Source organism: Artibeus jamaicensis, unplaced genomic scaffold (assembly GCF_021234435.1).
Source record: "Artibeus jamaicensis isolate MK-2021 breed Jamaican fruit bat unplaced genomic scaffold, CSHL_Jam_final contig_700, whole genome shotgun sequence".
Taxonomy (NCBI): Eukaryota; Metazoa; Chordata; class Mammalia; order Chiroptera; family Phyllostomidae; genus Artibeus; species Artibeus jamaicensis.
Window position 1 is genome coordinate 9,081,466 of NW_026521930.1, and position 21,510 is coordinate 9,102,975.

Below are 21,510 nucleotides of genomic sequence, written 5' to 3' on the forward strand. Positions count from 1 at the left end.
CAGCTGTTACCTCTGAGGCCCCCAGAGGGAGGCAGGTGCCCAAGTTCTGCTGCCCCCTGCCTCCGAGCCTTGATTTCCCACCTGCAAGTGCGTACCCACGGGCCCAGAAGTGCAGGGAGTGGACCCTGTGCGGCATGGGCATGGGGGAGGCACAGCCGTCAGGATGCCAGAAGCTTCACCACGCTGTGGGGCTGATGTCTGACCCCGTGCTCCCGCTGCCCACGCCCCGACTCCAACAGGCAAAGCAGCCCCCCAGAAGGGAGGTGGGCGTTCACCGTGAGCCCCCCCTTCGGGGAGGATGCGGGGAGTTCAGTGCGCCTGGCGTGCCAGGTGGGTGGGGGCTGAGCGAAGGCCTTTGGGGCCCGGGCTGGGTGCACCACTGCCCCCGGCAGGCCGGCCAGGCCCTGCACGGGGGTGGTCAGCAAGCACCGCAGGTGACTCAGCGGGTGGCAGGAGGACGAGGCTTCTGGACAGAAATAGCCATCACTTAGACGTGCTGCCCGACATCTCCGTGACAACGGCGGGGCGGCGGCTGCTGTGGCCCCATGTGGTCAGCTGCCCACAAAGGGTCTGCAGAGGCTGAATTTCTACTGTTGGCAACTGGCCAGCTTGGGGTGGACATAGCTGTCCACCCCCACCCCAAGCCCCACAGAGAATTTCACTTGCTGCCTGGAGCCATGGTGCCGCTCCGGGGCCCGGTCAGTGCTCTCCACAGGATGACACAATTTCCAGCCTCACAGAGAACCGCACAGCGAAGCCCAGCAGTCAGGCGGCCCCCGGTACCCCACCTGTCACCCTCCCTGCCTGGTCTCACCGCCAAGCTCTGGAAATAATGAGCTTCAAACGGCCCCCCTCACTGGGCTCCCATCAGCTGCCACCCTTCAGGAAACCTGCACAGGGCAGCCAGCAGCACTGATGGGGACGCCGCCTTGGCCACAGGGTGGTAACGGGGTCTAAGTGGCAGGAGTCGGCGCAGTGGGAGCCATTATCTCCGGGCCTCTTAATGGCAGTGTCCCGGAGAGTCCTGTCTATGAGCTGCTGCTGGTGAAGAGGCAGCAGTGGGGGGAGGGAGGGGGTGTTGAGAGTGGGCAGGTGAGGGCGGGGAGGCACAACAAGGGGAGCCTCACTGCCACCCCACCTCCCCACAAAGTGCCTGGCCCTCCCTGGGGAGCACCGTTCCGACCAGAGAAGTGGCCGCAGGGTGCAGAGTGGTATGGCACCAACTGGGTAGCAGGGACTCTGCAGTTTCCTTGCAGCCACACCCCTGCCTGACTCACTAGCCGGCTGAGAAGGGTGCTGGACAAGGAGACTGGCCACCCAAAGGTAACCAAGGTGGCTGGGCATGAAGGCCCTCCAGACATTCCCGCCTCCCAAGCCAGGGTCTGCCTTCCCCGGTGCCTGCCCTGTGCCAGGTGCAGGGAGAGGTCCTGAGGGTTTTCCCAGGGGCCCGGCACCATCCAGGGGTATTGAGGCACCTCGGATGCCGGAAGCCCCCAGGTGGAGTCCTTCAGGGAAGAGGCAGGCTAGTGGTACGTCCTGACACCTCCGCCCCAGGCTCCCCTCCCACTGGCGAGGGGAGAGCCTTGCCATGACAACATCCAGGGCCCACGGAAGGCCAAGAGCAGGTTATTGTTGCAACAACCAGAGGCTGTTACGAGTGGTATGGCTTTGGTGGGATGAGAGGGGACCCTCACTCTGAAGCATCCTGCAGGTGGTCCAGATGGGCAGAGAGACCGTCTAGGCCTGGGCTATGGCTGGAGCTGGGGAGGGACCTGGTCTCACGTGGTTAGCTTGAGTGATGTGATGAGGTAGGGTTTCTACCAACCTCGGCTGACCCCTCTCCACGGTGGTAACCGGGCCCGCCCTGCGCACGAGGAATCGCCCCTTCCAAGGCTCTACTCAGAGCCCACGCCACAAGTGGAAAGCTAACATGCTCTTTATTTGAGGGGTGGGGGGCAGGTGCCTGCCTGTGTCTGGCCGAGGACAGGGGGCCGCTTTCTGTGGCACCAGCCTGGGTCACTGGTAACCAGCCAGCTGGAGGACGGTGGGGTAGTGGGCACGGTGGGCCATGCACTTCTGGCGGTCGATGAAGATGCTGTTGGTTTTGACGGCGATGTCCTTCTCCAGGCGCATGCGCGTGTCCTCCAGGTTGCGCAGTGACTGCTCTGCTTCTAGAAGCTTCTCCCTCAGTGCTGAAAGGGACATGTTCAGCTCCTCTACCTCGCTCACCAGCCTGGGGGATATGGAGGAAGGAGGTGTGAGCTGGGCCGTTACCAGAACACTGGGCCTTCGGGATGGGAGGGGCGAGGCCTGAGATTCAGAGGCTAGAAACCCTGGCGGGGGGTCTTGGCCCAGATACACGTAAAAGACCCCAAAGGTCCCCAGTGTTAGCCCACAAGCAGAGAAGGGGAGTGACCGAGGCCGGGAGAGGCCCGAAGGCTCCCCGTGCTGCATTCTCTTCCTGGCGTTTGGAAGCAGGCTGGACACGCCCGCGGAGCTGAGTAAAGCCCATTTCCTGAACAAACCAAGAGACAAGGCCAAGGCGAGCTGGGTGGGGGCAGCGGGGTCGTTCTGCTCACAGGGGCAGAGGGGCACTCCCTGAGTCAGAAAAACAAAAGACAGGATCCCACCTACGGCTCCAGCCCAGGCTGTGGGCCCTGTGACTTCAGAGGTGTGGACTGGTCCGTGACGCAGGGGGACTCAGCCTCTGAGACCCCGAGACTCCTCACTGGGAAGATGGCACAGCACTGGGTGGAGTGGGAAGTGCCCCACTGTCCCGGGCACTCAAAGCCCTGACACAGTGACCCCCAGGGCCTGTGCAGTGTCCAGAGGGCTGGGTGGGAGTGGGGACATGCAAATGCCTGCTTGCATGAGCTGTGTTGGTCTGAGGCCCCAGTGTCCCCTCAACACATCTGTGGGTCTGTGTGTACAGGGCAGGGGTGTTCATGGGGGTCCCTGGGGCTGAGGGGGGCCTGCAGGGGCCTGGGTCGGGGGCGGTGGCCCGACCCGCTCCAGGGCTGTACCTGAGCTGGGCGGTGTCCCGGCACAGCTCCACGTTGGGCCGGTGCGAGCGCTGGTACAGGCGAGTCTCAGCCACCTTCAGTGGCACCTCCTTTTCCTTGATGGCCTGCTTCAACTCGGCCATGTTGTGCTCCTGGTCTGTTATCTCTCGAAGCGTCTGTACACGAGACAGTCCCCATGGGCCCCAGGCAAAGCAGGCTGCCAGAATGGACCTGGCCTCCTCCCTGAGCCCTGGAGCTGGGCCCAGGAAGCAACCTGCCCACTGGCTCTGGAGGAGGCGAGCAGGCAGGGAGGCACGCACAGCTGCCTCGACCTGCCCAAGGGCACCTGGGGGCTGGGCTGACAGCAAAGCCTGTTGTCTGGCAGCTCTGGCCTGAACTCCCCCGGCCCTGCAGTCTCCAGCCCTGACCCTAGCCAACAACCAGAGACACTTGGAGCACAGGCCACCCTAACAGGCCGTGTCAGGGGTGAGAGCCCTGGCAGGCCCAGACCACCTCCTCCCCTCTTCTCTCCTCCTGCTCGTACCTGACAGCCTCTCCTGGTTGGTCACTCCACTAGACCACCTCTGACATCACCTAATTTTTCACTGGCTTAGTGAGGGGAGCCCTGCCTCTGAGGTCCCTCAGAATGGGAGGGCAAGAGGAGGGGCAGGGGCGAGGCTATGTTGTGACCCGGGCATAGTAGCCAGAACAGGGGCCAGGGGTGGAGGGCACAAGGAGCCTAGTGTCTCTCTGATTATGGGCACCCAGAACTCCGGGCTGCTCTGGACATGGCCACGGGTGTGGTTTGGGTGCGTCTGTCTGCACCTTGTGCAGGTGATGCTCTAGCTTGTGGCGTGCGTCCTCCAGCTCCTCCAAGCGGCGCCCAAAGGCCAGGTTCACCGCGTCGCACTGCAGTCGCAGGTCCTCGGCAGTGTCCCGCAGGATGCAGTCAATGAGCTCCCGCAGGTTGCAGGAGGCCAGGCGCTCGCGCTCGGCGCGGACCAAGTTTTCTTGTGTGAATTTGGCCCATGTCTCGGGCGTGGAGGCGCTGCGGGGTGGAAGCGGCCGGTGGGCACCCTGCCAACTGTTCCGGTTCCCACCAGGCCCACCCCTTGTCCCCGGCTCCCAGCACAGACCATGCCCCACCCCCCGACGCCCAGCCACAGTGCTTCACCGCGCCTCCTGTGACCACAACCACAGCAATGCCCAGCGCCCTCCAGCGCCTCCCTGCGCCCGCTCTGCGTCCAGCTTTCCCCGCGTCCAGCCCTGCTGCGCTACAATGGGGTGGCCTAGCTCCCCCTGCCGGCCTCTCGTGGACCTGCAAGTCAGTCGTCTTTGTTCTTGTTTCCCAGGCTTGCCGTCCCTCCTCCACTCCCCACCCCCATCTCATCCCCGTTTCTGGCAGCCCCCAACCCCTGGTCCTGTCTCCCTTTGCAGCTCCACCAGCCCCTCTGCTGACTGTGTGGTGGTGGGCACTTGGGCAGGGATCCTGATCATGCCCATCCTCGGGAGCAGAAGAGCTTCAAGGGGGCTATCTTTGGTGAGAGCCCCAGGGGCGAGGGGCGCTGGGGAGGAGCCAGGACCTGAGGCGGGGCCGGGGTGGGGGGGCGGTCTGCAAGAGTAAAGGTGTGGGGACTAGGGGAGGAGCACTGGGAGGGGATGGGGTGGCCCACCTCTCCTCAAACTTAGTGGAGTGCGGGTGGAACTGCACCTCCGTGCTCTGGTTGTGGTACCCAGCGCAGGTCTCATCAATGTTGTAGGCCTCCACCTTGTCAGACCAGTCCATCTCACACACGTGCTTGTGCTCCCGGTTCAGCCTGGGGGCAGCGGAGAGGAGCCTGAGTTTGTGCAGAGGGCTGGGGAAGCCGGGCCTACTGGGACGCTGCAGGGCAAGCCCCCCGCCCCGCCCCATGCCATAGGCATATACCTGCCTGGTGTGGAGTCCTCAGGACTCAAGGCCCACCTAGCCAGCAGTGTCCGAGAGCAGCTGCCCCTTCCTCCCCAGGAGGCTGGCCTGGGCTACGTGGACACCCAGGTCCCCCAAGCCATGCAGGAATCCGCTACTTCCACACCCACCTGGGGCCCCTGCCCAGCAGGCACTCCCGGCTGTGACCTAGAGCAAGGTCCCATCTTTCTGAGCCTCAGAGCCAGATCACCCTGACTTCATGCTCAAAGCCAGTCTAACGGGTGGGGGGACGGTGGGGGGGTCATCCTGCCAGCTGGAGACCCACCGAATCTGGTTCACAGCCTGCATGATGGTCCTTTTCAGCAGTTCCTGGATGTTCCGGATGAGCTCAGCCTCCTGGGGGAGGAACCGCACACCCCTAGTAAAGCTGTGGCGGCAGACAGGGCTGCTGTGGGCCCACAGTCAGCCTCTGAAATGCCCAGGAGGGGTTGAAGCTTAGGGTAATGTCCAGGGGAGTGGAGGGCTCAGCTGTCACTTGATCTCTGGCTGAATGGCCTTGGCCTTGGGACTTGTTGACCCCTGGTCTTTTTCCTGGAAAATGGGGCATGAATCCTGCTCTTCCTCACAAGGTTTATTTGGTGTTTTTCAATATTCTATTCAGCATAGGGTCTTTTCTTTCGGGGGCTTTGAAGGACTGCTGGGAGGGTCACCCAGGGGCTGTTCCCACTCGTTTGGCACCAGTACCCCCTGGACTCAGGGGGCTGTCCCCGTAGCCTACCCAGGGCACTGTGGGCATCAGCCCCTGGACAGCCAGGCCTCCGGTCTCTGAGGACCTAGGGCCCTTGGGAGCAGGTGCTCCTCTGGGCAGGGCTACCCCTTGGGGTTGTGGATGCAAAGAGACCTTCCCCACATCACCCACGACAGATTCCCTGCCTGTCTTTATGCTGCTACCTCAACAGCTCCATTTCCTTTCCCCCGATCTGAATCTTTGCCTCCAGTCCTGCACCAAACGCAAGTGTGTCTGGGTCTGTCCCCTGGTCTGTGTTCCTGTTCGTGAACTGCTCAAGTGGCTCAGGCGATACTGGGCCATTGGCCTTGGCTCAGGACGGAGGGGCTACAGCCTGAGACTGGGGAGCTCTGGAGCAGCTGGGTGTAGGGGGTCAATTGTTGGGGGCCGAGGAGGGAGTTGGGGACTTGGGGGAAGGTGGGAGGGTGAGGGGCAGGACTCAGGGTTCCGGCCAGAGCGTTCGGGGACAGTGCAAGGGATGTCTGGAGCCTCTGGGACAGCTGTTTGTCTCTCTGAATCTCACACATGCCCACTTCTTTCAGCCTGTTCATAGATAAAGCCTCAGGCTCTGAAAGGTGTGGGAACTCTGCCTCACCAGGACCAAGGGTAACCCTACCTGGGCTGGGTAACCCCCTGATTCTAATGGGGCTTTCTCAGGACAGATTCTGCCAGGTGGGGGGAATCCTTGTGGAATGAATGTAGCCTCCCCCCGATTCTTACCCCATCCACATCATACCACTGACTGGTGCCTGGATTTCCACCACCGGTATCCTCCGGTGGGGAGGACTTAGCCTCTTGAAGCTCAGGGTCAGGCTTAATTTGCATGATCAGGGTGACCCAAGGGGCTGCCTATCAGGTAGCAGAACTTGAGGTGACCAAGGGACCATCCACTGGATGCAGGGACCAAGAAAGGCCCCCCGACCCTGCACATGCTCCAGATCTCAGGCGGCTGCCCCCAGGACTCAGCTCAGGCCCCTCTCCATCCTCGGGGTTTATGTAAAGGGGTGTCAGGGCTCAGGGGATGGACTGGCTGGGCCCCGCCCTGCCTCAGCAGCCTCTGACTGTCCCATCAACAGGCAAATGTCCCCAACACTGTCCCAGGTGCAATGTCCCAGGTGCAAATCCTGCCACAGCCTCCGCCCTGCCCCCACTCCAGTGGACGCTACAGGGGGCCGAGCCTCAGCCCAAGTCCCCATATGTGCTGGAGCCCCATGCTGGGGCTCCCAGGACACAGGCCCCTAACCCAGCGTGAATGGGCTGCAGTGCTCCCTGAAGGGAGCCTGGCCTTACCCCAAGCCTATGGTGAGACCCAGGCTGCGGGAAGGTCAGACCAGAGACACTCCTGGTGGCAGGGACACCTGCCTCCTGGGGAGTCTGAGCCCTGACCCTCCCCTCTGCCTGGGTCGCCCCAGCACCCAGCCAGTTCTGGTCCCTAACCTACGTACAGAGCCAGCCTCTCTGTTCCTATGTGTGCAGAGGGGCATGGGCACCAAGGCCTCTGCCAGCCTGTGTTTTGGGGATACACTCGTGTCCACCATCAGGTTCCAGGCAGGTCATTCTCCCTGCAGAGAGGTGAGGGTGGCCTGGGTCTGTGGATCCCTGAAAGCCAAAGGGGCTCACACCTTCAGCAGCTCCTTCTCCACAAAGTCGCTAACGAGGTCAGGGTGCTGGCGGCGCTCGCGGCACTGCAGGTTGTCGGTGGCGATGGAGAAGGGCACAGCGGTGGCATCCAGGGCGCGTTCCAGCCGCTGCTTCTGGGCCAGCAGCAGCTCAGTCTCTGCAACCAGCTCCCCCACCTCGCGCTGCAGCTCTGACTTCCAGCAGTGTATGTCCTGCAGGCGCTCGCCCACCTTCCGGGTAGAGTCTGCCTGCGTTCGCTGCGCCAGCGCCTCTGTCTCGGCAGCCAGCTGCCTGCTCTCATGGCGCTGCCGCTCCGACTGGTCGCGGTCGGCAAAGGCCTGGTAGTAGCTGGCATAGCAGTTCTGGAACCATTCATCTACCAGATACTTGGCTGTGCGGAAGCCGGCAGTGGCCAGGCCTGAGGACGTGTAGGCACCTGTGTTTCGGGCCACATCGTACAGCTTGAGGGGCAGCTCGCAGGCCGGTATTGTCTGCGGGGCCGGCTGCTTGGTCAGGAGCACATCCGTCTGAGCCATGGTGCCACTGGCCTGGGTACAGGTGGGTGGGAGAGGAACTTTGCAAGGTCAACGGGGCAGCTCTGGCCACTGCGTCTCCAGAGTAGGAAGTCTCCAGGTCTCCCAGCGACAGGTAAATGCCAAGCCCTCCTGTTGCTAGGCAACAGGAACCCTCCCCTATTGGCTCTCTTAAAGAACCAGGCAGGCTCTCATCCCACCCATCCTGTCTGGCATCTGGTTGGAGGAAGCATTGCACCTAGGACCAGAGGTCCCTTTGGGGTCTCCCCCATGGAAGTATCTTTGATGAGGAGTTGAATTCAGCCTCCCTCAGGAGCCTGGAGTCAGATTTCTACATCTGCTCCACGTGGAGGAGGCTTCTGTCCTGGGCACAGTACCCTAAGGCCACCCAGGGCCAGGCTTATAGCTGAGGCCTGGGTGGGGGGAGGGGGCTAGAAGTACACTTGGTCTTGGGCCCAGATCCTCCTTCCTCATCCCCATTCTGAAGGGGAATTTCAGCACGCGGGTGATACCCCATATGGGCAGCAGAGGGCGCCATTGGCCACAAAATGCCATGCTTTTGGGTCCTCCCACTTCTACCAAGCCCTTGACCCCTCCAGTCCTCACTCTTCCTACAGGACCCCCCAACCCCAGTCCTCCTAGCAGGACACCCATACCTCCCAGCATAGTCTGGGGGAAGCCCAGCCTTCCACCATCCGCCCCGCACCACACCCAGGAGGGCCACGGGAGGCCTGGAACCTCCTCAGACACATCGGCTTGGGCTCCAGCCGCCCTTACCTCAGCAGTGCCCTCCTCCCTGGGCCCTGACCCCCCGCAGTGGTACCCCTTACTGTGCTGATGGCACTTACACCTCGTGGCACAGAGTAGGTGCTTTATACATGTGGGCTTTGGGGACCAAAGTTTGAGACTTTCCCGACCCAGAGTGAGAGGGTGAGCCAGAGTCTGCTCTCATGCACGGGAGGTCAGGGGACCCTCGGGGCTGATGTGGCCTGAGGAGAGTCTTCCAGTCTCTTTGTGCCCCGATTTCCTCCAAGGGCAGCAAACATGCGGCCCACTCAGAGGGCACCACTTTCACCTCTTATTTAGAACCTGCTTTTGAGACTCTCCCCTGCGGTCAGCAGGTGGCCGAGATGCCTGGGCCCTCTTCCCAGGAGCCCTCAGGATCACAGGGGCTGGAGCAGAGCTTGGTGACCTTGGACCTCCCCAGGCCAGCAAGGGGCGGGAGGAGGGTCCTGCCTGTGTGGCGGTCCCACTCTAGCCCACCTTGTGACATGGTCTCCAAAGCAGGGCCCCAGGGCCAACCTGGCTTGCAGTGAGGCTGGACCAGCAGGGCTTTGCCTGTCAGGAGGCTGGACCCTGGCCTGTCAACCGCAGACCTCCATCCCTCTGCAATTTTGGTCCAAAGCGGAAGTGCAGGGGCAAGGACGTCCAGACACTCTGCAATGACTCCCGGGGTTGGAGGTGGCCCTGCCCTCATCTGCCTTGTGGCCAGGCCATTTCTGAGCCTGTTCCCCATCTGAGGAGCGGGGTTGTGCCAGCCACCGTGTGGGACTGTGGTGGCCACAGCTGACCCAATGCCCAATGCTGGGGATGACCAGTACCCACTTGGCTCCCTCCTACCCTACACAGCCCCCCGGACCTCACGGGTCCTCGGGGCGTGAACCCCCAGGCAGGCCGCAGGGAGTGCAGCGCGCACAGTGTGCTGGGGGCGGGTGGCGCTGCCGCGTTCCAGCACGGGGTGGTGCGCACACTGGTTTATCGGGCTTCTTTGTTTCCAGATCCCATCCGCTACTGGAAAACTGAGTCCTGGGACCTGCCGAGGCTCCTGGGGACGAGGTCCTTGCCTGGCACCCTTCTCTCCAGCTGAGTTCGCACAGTGGCTTGGAGCCTGCAGTGTGGTCCAGAGGCCCTGTGGCCCCCACCACTTCCAGTTCTGCTTGCTCACCCCCAGGGACAGGGCACTCCTTCCTCCCAGGGCAGCCCGGGAGGACACTCCCCAGTGTGCTTCTCCCTCTGGGGTCAGCCCCTCGTGAACTCAGGCCTGTAGGGGCCTGGGCCCAGGGCTGCCGCTCAGGGAGAGGCAGCTAATGTGGCAGATCATGGGGGATATGACACCCAGCCCCCAGCGCCTGCAGGCTGGCCCTGCACGAGCCCTCCCAGGCCTCCTGCACCTGGCTGTCACAAGGCCACTGGTGTCTACTTTTCCTGTGCACAGAAGGGACGCTGAGTCACAGGCAGACCACACAGCTGGGAGGCGGCAGGCAGGATTCCCAAACAGCCCTCAGCTCAGCCTCAGCCCCAGGGCCTCAGCAGGAGCTGGAAGGGAGGACATGAGTCCCACTGTTTCTGGGAAGTCCCCTCACAGGCCAGGGGCAAGCCCAGGTCTCCCCACCGCAGCTTGGACCTTCTGCACCCCGTGGGTGGACCTTCTCACCCCAGCGTCCCTTTTATGATGGATTTGAGGGAGGACAGGTCAGCTGGGTCCCTGGCAAACGGGCAGTGGGTTTCCTCCCTGCCCATGGTCAAAGAGGTTCTCTGCCTCTACCAGCTCCCCAGTCGGGACCCAGGTGAGAGGAGGGCAGGGCCGAAGTCGCCAGGCTGCAGTGGGGCTTGTGGGGGTGAGGGGGCAGCGGCACAGTTTCATGACTGGCACCCCGATGACAGGGATGGTTAGGAGGGAATGTGCCCACCCAGGGCCCGAAGGATGGGCCAGAGTCCGCCCTGGCCTCCACCCTGAGCTCCCAGAGGACATCTCGCAGACCTGGCCTGGGGCCATTTGGGAGGTGGCCTCAGAGCCTGTGACCACAGCCCAGGAGCAGGGCTTCCACACAGAGAAATGGCGGTGGCCCACGCCACAGAAGTCTCAGGGGCCTCTTGTGGCGCCATTCATGGTGGGCCTGGTGGGTCCCACCCAGCCCTCCTGAGGTCCCCCTCACTTTATTCCTGGCCCAAAAGTCACCAGATAGGGAAACAGGAGTCTGTCACCCCTCAGCGTCACAGCCTCCAGGAGGCCCGAGGTCACACACAGATGGGAAGGTGGAGGGGCCCTGAGGGACCCAAGGCACCGGAGCAGAAACCCAGCCATCTGGCTTTCTCAGACCCCCGTCTGTGCCCTCCCACCTGGGAGCTCTCCAGCCTCTGAAAGGTTTACCTGCTGTGCAAGGGCAAGGGCATCCCTGGCTGTCTCCCTCCTGGGCCAGCAGAACATTGTACTAACAGGAGGACCTGAGGTGGCTCAGCTGGCCCTGAGCTGGGCTATGGCCACAGCAGATGCCTGAGAGGCCGAGAAGCAGGGAAGGGAAGGTGCTGTCCCCACCCTACATGCAGGAAGGGAGGGTGAGGGACCCCTCTTCCAGGTGCATCAGCCCAGAGCATAGACGGGAGGCAGGAGAGGGAGGCTCAGGAGGGCTTCCTGGAGGAAGGGTCTCCACCAAGGTGTGAAGAGCACACAACTTGAACTGAGCTCAGAGCACCTCCAAGGCTGTAGGGAGGAGACAAGGGTGTTCCATCCCCGGCCAACCCCAAGGCAGCTGTGGAAGCCCCCTTCCCTGGGGAGGCTTAAGCTTGGTGGGGAAAAACGAAGAGGCAGAGGACCTGAGTGTGGGCAGATAGGCTGGGCAGGGAGTGAGGATGCACCCGGAGGCCTGGCCCCCAGCCGAGCGGGAAGGAAGCTGAGGGAGACCCAGGGTGCGGCTCCCCAACCCGCGCCCCTGGGCAGTGGGCAAAAGGTGGGGACCCAGGACCACTGGCACTGTCCCATCTACCCCTCATCCAGGGAGGATGTCACATGTGTGACTCAGTTCATCTGCCAGGAAGTGGGTACTCTGTGTGGCTCCCCTGTGGCCATGTCCACTTCCAGGACTTGGTGAGGGGAGAGGGGCTCTGCCCAGCCCCTGGCAGCTGCCGATGCCTTGGCCCGCTCGTTCCAGACGTCCACGCCCCTACAGCTGAGCCCTGGGGGTCTGTGGCACAGGTGGCAGGTCTAGACACCACCCCCCGAGGCCGTGTGGCCGGCGCCCCAGTTGTGAACAGGGATAGGACAGTCCCCTCGTGGGGGCTGGAGAATCGGGGAGACAGTGAGTGCGGCTGCTGGTGTGGCCAGCTCCTCGTCTGAACAGCCTCTGCCCCCAGCCTCGGCCTCACCAGGGGACGTCTCGGTCAGTGTCAGCCCCCCACGCGATGTCCTTTCCGGGCACGTCTAAGCCTGTCTGGGTGGCGTGGGGGTGCAGGTGGGAGAGAAGACTGGGAGGGTCCAGAAACCAGCCCCTGAGCGGGCGTCCGCCGGGCTCCCGGTCCTGTTCGCCCACAAAGGGGGGACCAGGCAGGGGGGCTTTGACCTTCAGCACCCCTCAGGGTGCCCCCCCTCCGGAAGTAACTCCAGAAATGTCCAAGCTAAGCAGTTTTTAAAAGAAGCCGTGAAAGTCCGGAATGAAAGGGAATGATGTGAGGAGCCCAACTGCGAGAGGCCGATGCAGGTCAGGCTGCTGACGGAAAGGGAGGAATTGCCAGGCACGGGGTGGACCGATGTGGAGATAGAAAGCCAGCTTTATAAAGAGAATTCTGCCCAGTGACGTGGAAAGGACAGAGATGGGCATGAGGGAGGGAGGTCCGGAGGTTTACCTGCCACCAGTGAAGCGGGGGTGTCGGCTCCTGCCCATCCCCCACTCGGTGAGTGTGAGGCCACCAAGGGAGGCAAGACGGAGACAGCATCAGGGAGGGCGCCTACCTTGCAGCAGGCCATGGAGACACACTTGTTTTTATCACTACGGTTTGACTGTGGCAAGACACACAGCAGAAAACCTGCCGTTGTGATCACGTCTAAGTGTGTGGTTGGGCCGTGTTCAGGGCACGCGCAGGGCTGTGCACCGCCGTCGCTGTTCAGTTGCAGGACGTTGCATGGCCCCGGACGGACGCCCCAGACGGACGCCCTGACCCCACCAGCAGTCACGCCCCACCGCCTGGCCCCGGGCATCCACCCATCTGCTCTCCTGCCTGTGGGTCCACCTGTTTTGGACATTTCATGCAAATGGAACCCCACAACCTGTGGCCCTTTGTGTCTGGATCACTCTACTCAGTGTTTGTAAGGTCACCACGTTGGAGGTGGGGTGTCAGGGCCCATTCCCTGTGCATCTACTCCCCTGTGTGGACAACGGACTGGCCACACTGTGCTCACCCCTCCGTCCGTTAATGGACACCTGGGTCGTTACAGGTTTCGCTGCTGTCAATAGAACTATTATGAACATGGATACGCCACCTCCGTTTGTTTGAATGCTGTTTTCGGTTCTTGGGGTATGTTGTTACTCTCATTGCCCAGGTAGCACTTGAAGAGTCTTGAAGACCCTGACTCTGAAAACACGGCGGTGCAGTGAGAGGCTGCACCTTCCTGGGGTCTTAAAGAGTAAACTCCGCAGGAGCAGGACTGCCTGCCTCACCCCCATCAAACCAGGAACGAGGAGAATGCTCCAGAAGGTGGGGGGTTGCTAAGTGGGGCAGAGCATCCAACCAGGGCAGGACTGACGCCAGACCCCCGGGGAAGGCACGGCCTTGGAAGAGGCCCCCGGGTACCTGAGCATCAGCAACCGCCCTGCAATGTGCCCCGGGCTCCAGGAACACTGGTCCCTGATAGCGCCTCAGCCTGCCTTGGGGTCGGACCCCCACGCATGTCACCCTCAGGAGCCTACTGACCCAGCACGCGGTAGGCGGGGGCGTAGCGGCGGGGGCTCCTAAGCCCTGCCCAGCCGACTTCGCATCCTGGCCCTGTCACCCGCCTCCCTGTCCAGGACTTTCGGGTAGAACGGCCAAATCCCCGACTTATCAGCTCAGCTTTATCTCCAAAAACCTCCTACAGTTTCCCAGAGAACAAAATTAAATACAGGATTTAGGAGAGATTTTGCATCTGCCCAAGCAGGGCCAGGAACAGGCTGACATGACAGGCAGCTGATGCCTGGGCCTCGGGTGGGCGGGTGGGCAGACGGCGCGCAGCCTGGGGCTCAGCAGCCCGGAGCGAGGGCAGCCTGCTGGTGGGGCCACGTGTGGGGGGCACCAGTCCCCTGCGCCGTGCTCCCCCTCTGCCCCCAAACCCACTGTGTCTGGCAAGCCTCTCGTCACCCCCAGAGGCTCCATCGCTGTGGGCAGGGCTGAGCCTCCCCTACCTCCCGACCGACCTTTCACGGATGAGGAAACTGAGGCCTGGTGAGGTCACCCGTGTGCTGACGCTCAACCACAGGCAGGCAGTGGTGCACTAGGACGTGGCCTCGGACACAACACCATCCAGGCGGATGCAGCCGTGGGGACAGAAGGAGACAGCCCGGACTCGTGGGCCCCAAAGCAGGCAGACAGCCAGCCTGAGCAGGAAGGGGCAGACTCCTGTCAGCCGCTCGTCCCGAGCCATCTCTGGAGTCCGAGGGTAAAGGGATCGCTTTAATGACCCCCAGCCCTGCCAGGAGGCCCTGAGGCCAGGGTGGCACCACTGCTGGGAAGCTGGCTCTGGCCATGGACCAGGAGAGGCCACGGAGCCTTTGAAAACCACCTCAGGAACCTTCTAGCAGCAAGAGTCATGGACAGCCAAGGGGAAAGAAATGCCTCATGATGCAAGAGGCCCAGCGTGCATTTGGAGCCGTTACAGCCTCTCTTGCCTGACGTCCAGAGGCAGCAGAGCCCGTAACGAGGGCTGCAGGACACGGGCCCCGATGGCCTGCGCTGGGAGGACCACCTAGACTCCTAGCTGCCTGGGCTCGGGCAGGCTCCGCAGACCCCTGGGCCTGAAGTTTGAGTGGTCAGGAGAAAGGGTGGTCTTAGGGACAGTTCCCAAGGGCCCAGCCCCACCCCCGCCCCTCCTCCACCTGCCAGGCCTGGCTGCCCTTGTCCTGGGCTCGTGTCCTGCCATTGGGAGTGTGGGGCGCAGAAGAGCCCGTAGGGCTTTGGTGTCTTCACCCTGCCCCCCTCAACCAGGCTGGGCCCAGCAGACTGCAGTGCAATTGACTGGACTAAGGGACCACCCCCGGCCGACGGCCACGCCCACATCCTGGAAGCCCTTCCCCCAGGGGGAGGGGTGCATCCCAGGGGTGTCAGGCCAGTGACTTTCATCCTGTGCAGCACAGCGCTGACCTCTGTGTCAGAGACGCCGACCTCTTTCCCTTCAGATTGTCAATCAAAAAATGACAACAGCCAACAGAACAGCCATTCAGCGAGAATGAATCAAAGTTATATTTTTGGGGTGCCACAGAATTTTAGTCATTAGTGTCTGTGAGCCATGAGGTGAAAAAGTTGCACGCCGCTGCTCTAGGTGACCTTCGCCGACGGGCACACAGGAACTTTCTCAGGCACCAGGCGGGGCGGCAGCGCATGAGCTGCAGGCCCAGGAGGGTCCTGGGCAGCTCGGGGCTGGGCTGAGGCTATTTTTAGCAAGGCATTCCGGGAGTCGGTGACTGGTGGCAGGTCAGGCCGCATCTGTGAAACAGAGGGACCATCTGGAGCCTGTCGTTGTCGTGGCTGAACCCTGACTGTGCCCTGCGTCACTGGCCGCCCTGCTTGCCCCGAGACGGATCCAGTCCCGCAGGTCTCAGCGGGTGCCCACTCCCCATCTCACGTCCCTTCTGGCCCCCACTACCTGTGCAACCCCAAAAAGGAGAGCTTGGAGGAGGTTGGCCCAAAGATGGGAGGGGAGCGGCCTGAGGGGGGACGTGGCTGTCCCAGCCCCTGCGAAGCAATAACCCAAACCCAGGCCAGCCCTGAGCTACAGACCGGGAGATTGGGGTAACGGGGCCTGGAAGTGACTTCCGAGGGTGTCCCCTCACCTCCGCTGCAGCAGGGGGTCCCTGGCCCCACCCTGACCCCTCCTGGGGTGGCCCCCCTGTCCCCTTATCCACTTCTCTGGCCCCCTGGGTGAGTCATGGCCCAGGTGGCCTTGGGCCGTCCGCAAAGGTGGTGGGGTTTGAGCAGCCGCTCTGTGGTTAAGATTCCCCGGCAACATCGTATGTAAATGCTTCTGTTGACTGATCAGGGTGTGCAGGCTGCAGATAAGAGCCCAGAGGGCCATTTGAGGGCAAGCGCAGAGGACAGTGGAGAGCGTGCTGCCCCCATCCACCCCTGCCCCCGCCTGCCCCCTCCCTCTCATCCTGCCCCTGTGTAGGGGCAGGTCAAGGGCACAGAGCTGCCCTGAAGTCACCACACCCCACCCCCGCCCTGGGAGCCTCTCATCCCTCTTGTACACTGTATGGTTTCTGGCAAACCCCTGACCTCTCTGTGCCCTTGTCGGCAAACCCTGAGCCACTGTCCTCTTCCCTAGCTGTGGAGTGTCCGGTCCTCAGCCACTTGGCCTCCGGAGCTCCAGTCTTCCCACCACTGACCTCTTGGTTCCAGGGGCTCCTGAAGCCCATTAGGGAGACTGGTGGAGAAGTCCAGTGCTCCCCGAGTGGCTCCAGCAGGCTGGAAGTGGGGTTGGGCCTGCGGGGGGCCTCAGAGTGGGTCTTCTCCCGGGGGGCAGTGGTCTGGGCCTGAAGCCCTCTGGGGCTGGGCTGCTTCTAAGATGCCCTGCCAGATGAAAGGAGTCAGGACCTCACATGCAGTGTGACTGGGGAGTCCCCAGGCCCCAACACCCCCCATGCGGGGCCCCCTCACATCACATTGCTGTGGTCGCCCCCAGCCCCATGGGGCTACCACCCATCTTATTCTTCTCCCTGAGGTGACCGTGGCAATGTCTGTAAGGACTTTGGGGGGTCACCACTGTAAAGGAAGGGGTGCTCCTGGCATCTGGTAGGTGGAAGTGTGGGCTGCTGTTCAGCCCCCTACAGCGTCCAGACAGCCCGAGGGCCAGAGGTGCCGAGATACCGGCCCCGCCCTGAGAGCAGCCTCTCGGTTCTCTGCCGCTGGATCCTGGGAAGGTTCTGTGTGCAGAAGGCCCCTCTAATGCAGCACTTGGGCAGCAGAAGAGAGAAGCTCTTCCCTAGAATGCCAGCCCAGGCGTGTCTGTGGGGGTGCCCGGGCCAGCCCCCATGTGCCCTCTGGCCAGAGAACGCCAGGCCCTCGAGGGCCCGCGGCTGAAGGGTCAGGCTCCACACAGCATTTAGACCGAAGAGGCCCCGAAAATAGACAGGCTGGGCGGCACATGTTGCCCCAGACAGTCCTCGTGGGAGCAGTGGACGCTGTGGGGAGCCACTTAGCTGATGGAACCAGGGCTACTCAGTCTCCACCAAGAGGAAGCAGGCAGCCAGTTAAGTGCTTGGAGGAGAAGGCCAAGGTCACTCTGGGCCAAAAGTGAGCAGCTCAGGCCTCTCCCCACCCCCCTGCTTCCAGGCCAGGCCCTCAACCCCTCAACCCCTGCTCCCTCCACTTTTGGCCTCGCTTTCTAAGTTCGGAGGTCAGAGGTGGGAGCACGACCCCAGGCAATTGGCACTCCCTTGTTTCAATTTCCCGATTTCAGGTTGGCTGTTCGAATTGGCCTTGGATATAAAATAAACTCCTAGGAGTTGTTGTCCCTCACCAGGTGAGGCTGGGACACTTGGGTTGCTGGCTCTCAGGGGCAGTGGTAACCCTGCCCCTGCCACCTGCACCCCCACTGGGCCCACCTGGTGGGAGGAGTGGAGCTCCAGAGGTCAGCACAGCCAAAGGGCAAGGGGGACATGGAGAGGGGCAAGAAACCAAGAGGTGGGGGCCGAGTTGCTGCCTCTGAATTCAAGGAGCACCCAGAGCCGGGGTACAAGATCCAGAAAAGGGTCCTGGAGTCCATGGAGCAGAGGCCATGGGGGGCACGGGAGGCCCCGCGCCAGGTCCTGAGCCCATCAGAGGCCGAGGGGAGTCGCTGAGGCGGGGACAGGCCCAGGCCAGGGACCTCGGCTCCTGGGTCCTGACCCACACAGGAGCCTGCACAGCCCGGGCCCCTCTAGGAGCTGCCAGTCGCTGAGCCAGGCAGGAGGGGCAGGGGCCACGCGGGAAGCAGCCTCTCCGGGCCCCCAGGCCCCGCGAGCACTGCCCCTCCCCACGGCCCCCGGGAGGCTCTGAAGAGCTGTCAGTCAGCAGAGGCTTCGATCGGTCTGATGGGCGCAGACCGCCCTCCCCACTTCGAGCTAATGCACTGCATTATTGTAAATCTTGCTTTTTTGGTAAAGATTTTATTTATTCACTTTTAGAGAAAGGGGAAGGGAGGGAGAAAGAGAAGGAGAGAAACAGCAGTGTGTGAGAGGCACGCTGATCGGTTTGTCTCTCACGTGCCCCCCAACCAGGGACTTGGCCCACCGACCCAGGCATGTGCCCTGACTGGGAATCGAACCAGTAACCTTTGGGTTTGCAGGCTCATGCTCAATCCACTGAGCCACACCAGCCAGGGGAAAATCTTGCTTTTCATGAGAAGAGAGAGAAGTGTGCTCTGGGGGCCCGTCTGTGTGCCTGAGGAAGCAGGCGCCTTGCCCTCACAAACCCCGGAGCGTTTGCTCAGGTCTGCAGGAAGCTCCCTCCTGGGGGCTCCGCCTGCCTCCCCGGCCCCACCAGCCTCCCGGTGCACTGCTCCACCTGCCACGAGCACCCCCTGGTGGCCCTTATCTATCAGATTGACCTCAGCGGTCCAGAGAACCCAGGCCATTGTGTCTGCAGGTTCCCCCCAGGGTCATTCTCCCTCTCGGAGTGCCCTCCCCTTCCTCCCCACTCTCTCCGCCCTCGGGCCTGGGTCTGGAGCCCCTTCCTCCAGGAAGCTCAACCACCGTGCCCCTCAGCTGGGCCTCTGGGCTGCCCATGCCGATGCCTCCCATGGTGAGTGGCCCCGAGAGCACCATGGGCACCGAGCACCTGAGCCAGCAGAGGGGCCTGCAAGACCTGTGAGGCCAGGAGCTCCGGTCCTCACTGTGCTAAGCCACAATCCCCCTTCCAGGTGAGTAGTGACCACTGCCAGAGTCCTGGAGGGGCTGCTGCTGGCCAGAGCTCTGCCCTGAGATGGACCAGCAGGTGTGTGGCATGTTGGTGCTGGCAAAGCTGCCAGCTCAGCCAGTCGGCAGAGCCCTGGCCACCCAAGGGCCGGTTGACTGGCCAGCCACGAATGAGACCCTGGCCGGAGGCACCTGAGGGCTACTGCTGCCCCAAGGGCAGACTCAGAAGTCCTGGAGGGCCTTGAGGGGTGTCTAGGAGGTATCCTAATTGGAAAAATGTGGAGGGTGCTATCTTCAGTAAACAGTGCTGGATTTGAATATTACTCATCAAGAAAAGCAGCAAAAGGTTTAAAGATACATTTGTACACATTTTACATGAGACATTAACTGTCCATATTGAAGAATGCCATTATAAATGTTATTTAAGGCAGTGTACAGCTTCCAAGGGCTGACATAACAAAGGACCGGAGCCCTGGCTGGTGTGGCTCAGTGGACTGAGTGCCAGCCTGTGAACCTAAGGGTCACTGGTTTGATTCCCAGTCGGGGCACATGCCTGGGTTTCGGGCCAGGTCCCCAGTAGGGGGCGCATGAGAGGCAACCACGCATTGATGTTTCTCTCCCTCTCTCCCTCCCTTGTCTTCTCTCTAAAAATAAGTAAATAAAATCTTTTTAGAAGACTAGAGCCCTGGCTGGTGTAGCTCAGTGAATTGAGCGCGGGCCTGGGAACCAAACAACCACGGTTCAATTCCCAGTCAGGGCACATGCCTGGGTTGCAGGCCAGTTCCCAGCAGGGGGCCCACGAGAAGCAACCATACATTGATATTTCTCTCCCTCTCTCCTTCCCTTCCTCTCTAAAGATAAATAAATAAAATCTTTAAAAAAAAAAGACTAGAAACTGGGGGGCTTCACACACAAAGGCACTCTCCCGCAGGCAGGAGGCAGGAAGGGCTGCATCAGGGTGTCTGGGTCTCTGTCTGATGCCCTGGGGGAGGATCCTCTGGCCTCGTCCAGCCTCTGGCAACTCCTGGTGTCCCTTGGCTTGCCTGCTGGACAGCTGGGGGCCAGGGGCCGGCATGGCACATGAGGGGCCAGGTGGGGTCAGGGCGATGCAGGGGCCCCAGGATTTGATTCCTGCACCATGGGAAGCAGGCGGGGTGTGAGCAGGGAACTGACCTTATTTGTTCCACTAACAGATCTTGGGAGCAGAGGCCACCTGTCCACACCCACTCCCAGCTCACTCCCAGCTCTGGCCAGACAGGGGCACAGATGGCTGTGGTTTACTCTGGAACGTGGTTGTTTCTATGACGACAGGGCCTCCTAATCTCAGTGGAGAGTCGCTCACCAGGTCTAGGGTGAGGGGGTGGGGCTGAATCGAGCCTCCACCCCTGAGCAAGGGGCAGGCTTCCCATTGGACGCACCTGCTCACTGGGGACCCTGGGGCCTGGGGCTAGTGAAGCAAAGCATTCTGGGCTCCAAAGTGTCCTGCATCAGGGTAGCAGGCAACTTTTCGCAATGGGGCACACAGCATCCTGGCCTGAACTTTGGCCCTTTGGTGATATTGATGATAAACTGTTATTTTTAAAGTCTTAAATGATGTGTGAGAACCTAATGGGGTTTATCATCAGGTAATTATCCCCGATCAATAAGGAGAGTCAGTCGGCTTTAGTGGCCCCATCTCAGGCCTCACCGTCTGTTCCTCCAGCTCAACCTGAAACACTCCAGAAGCTTCCTGAGACTTGGAGGCCCCGGAAATCATTTCTGGAAGGACAGAATTGTGGGGATCAGGAGCAGGGGGTGCTTGGCTGCGCCCCAGGGTCCCCATGAGGACTGGGGGGCTGAACACCTTGGGCCCATAGCCCCTGCCCTGCCTGTCTGCATGGCTACTCTGCTTCTCTCAGAGGCCTTGGAGACTTCAGAGCACCTGCAAAAGGCATCCAGTGGTAGCTGAGAACCCTGGGGTCCAGGTGGGTGCCAAGGACAGGAAGGACTCATGTCCCCTGCCTTGAGATCCCTCACTGCACAACCCCTGGCACCAGACCACTCCCACTGGCCATGGACAGGCACAGAATGTGCTCACTAAACGCCTGTCATGTGAATGAATGGAAAGCCACAGCCGCCCAGAGTTTACACAGAAGGACGTGTTGGGTGGGGGCCGTGAGCCTCCTGGATCCAGAGACACAGGGGGCGCTTCCCCCGGCCCAGGACACAGCAGAGCAGAACTGTCCCAGCTGCAGGTAGGAGGGCCAGGGGAGGGCAGCACTGTTCCAGCCAGGCAGGCAGGGAGTCCTGGCCACAGGACAGGTGGCTGGGCTGGGGGCGCTGAGTCCATGCCTTCGGCTGAATGGGGTAGGGGTGGACTGGGGCTTCCTCTCTGTTTGCAGGCTCCCAGCTCTGAAGGGCATCCGCCGGCTGCTGGCACTTGGGACTACATCGAATGCACATTTTGCACTTAGAAATCTCACGCACTCATTTTATGCTCAATAACAGGGAAATCCCGAGTCTGTTTGACTCACACGTGTAAATTTGCACGTTTACAATGGCTGTCCTCCCTAACTGCTGCTGAGCGCATCCATCTGCTGGCTCGGGCTGCAGTTCCACGGGTTAGGGAGGATCCCTCCTCCCAGGAGACGTGAGATCTCCGGCACGGGGAACCCCTGGGACCTCGAGGGGCCTTCAGCTGAGGCTTCCAGACTCCAGGGAGCTAAAGCCTGGGGTGTCCAGGTGCCCCAGTGCTCAGCTGCTCTGATCCCAGGGGGACGGGCTGCATCTCCAGTACCCTTGGAGGGAGAGACGGCCAGCTCAACTT

At 61.8% G+C, this 21,510-nt stretch overlaps 1 protein-coding gene across 1 annotated transcript; it reads right to left on the minus strand.

Annotated features, from left to right (window-relative positions):
- Positions 1 to 1,941: 1,941 nt before the first annotated feature.
- TEKT4 (tektin 4) lies at positions 1,942 to 7,851 on the minus strand. Its single transcript, XM_053671777.1, has 6 exons — positions 7,318 to 7,851; positions 5,234 to 5,304; positions 4,676 to 4,819; positions 3,828 to 4,050; positions 3,024 to 3,178; positions 1,942 to 2,233 (listed from the first exon to the last, which is right to left on the minus strand). Exons 1-6 carry the CDS (start codon positions 7,849 to 7,851, stop codon positions 2,017 to 2,019), a joined length of 1,344 nt encoding a protein of 447 aa, XP_053527752.1. The 3' UTR covers positions 1,942 to 2,016.
- Between the last annotated feature and the right edge of the window lie 13,659 nt (positions 7,852 to 21,510).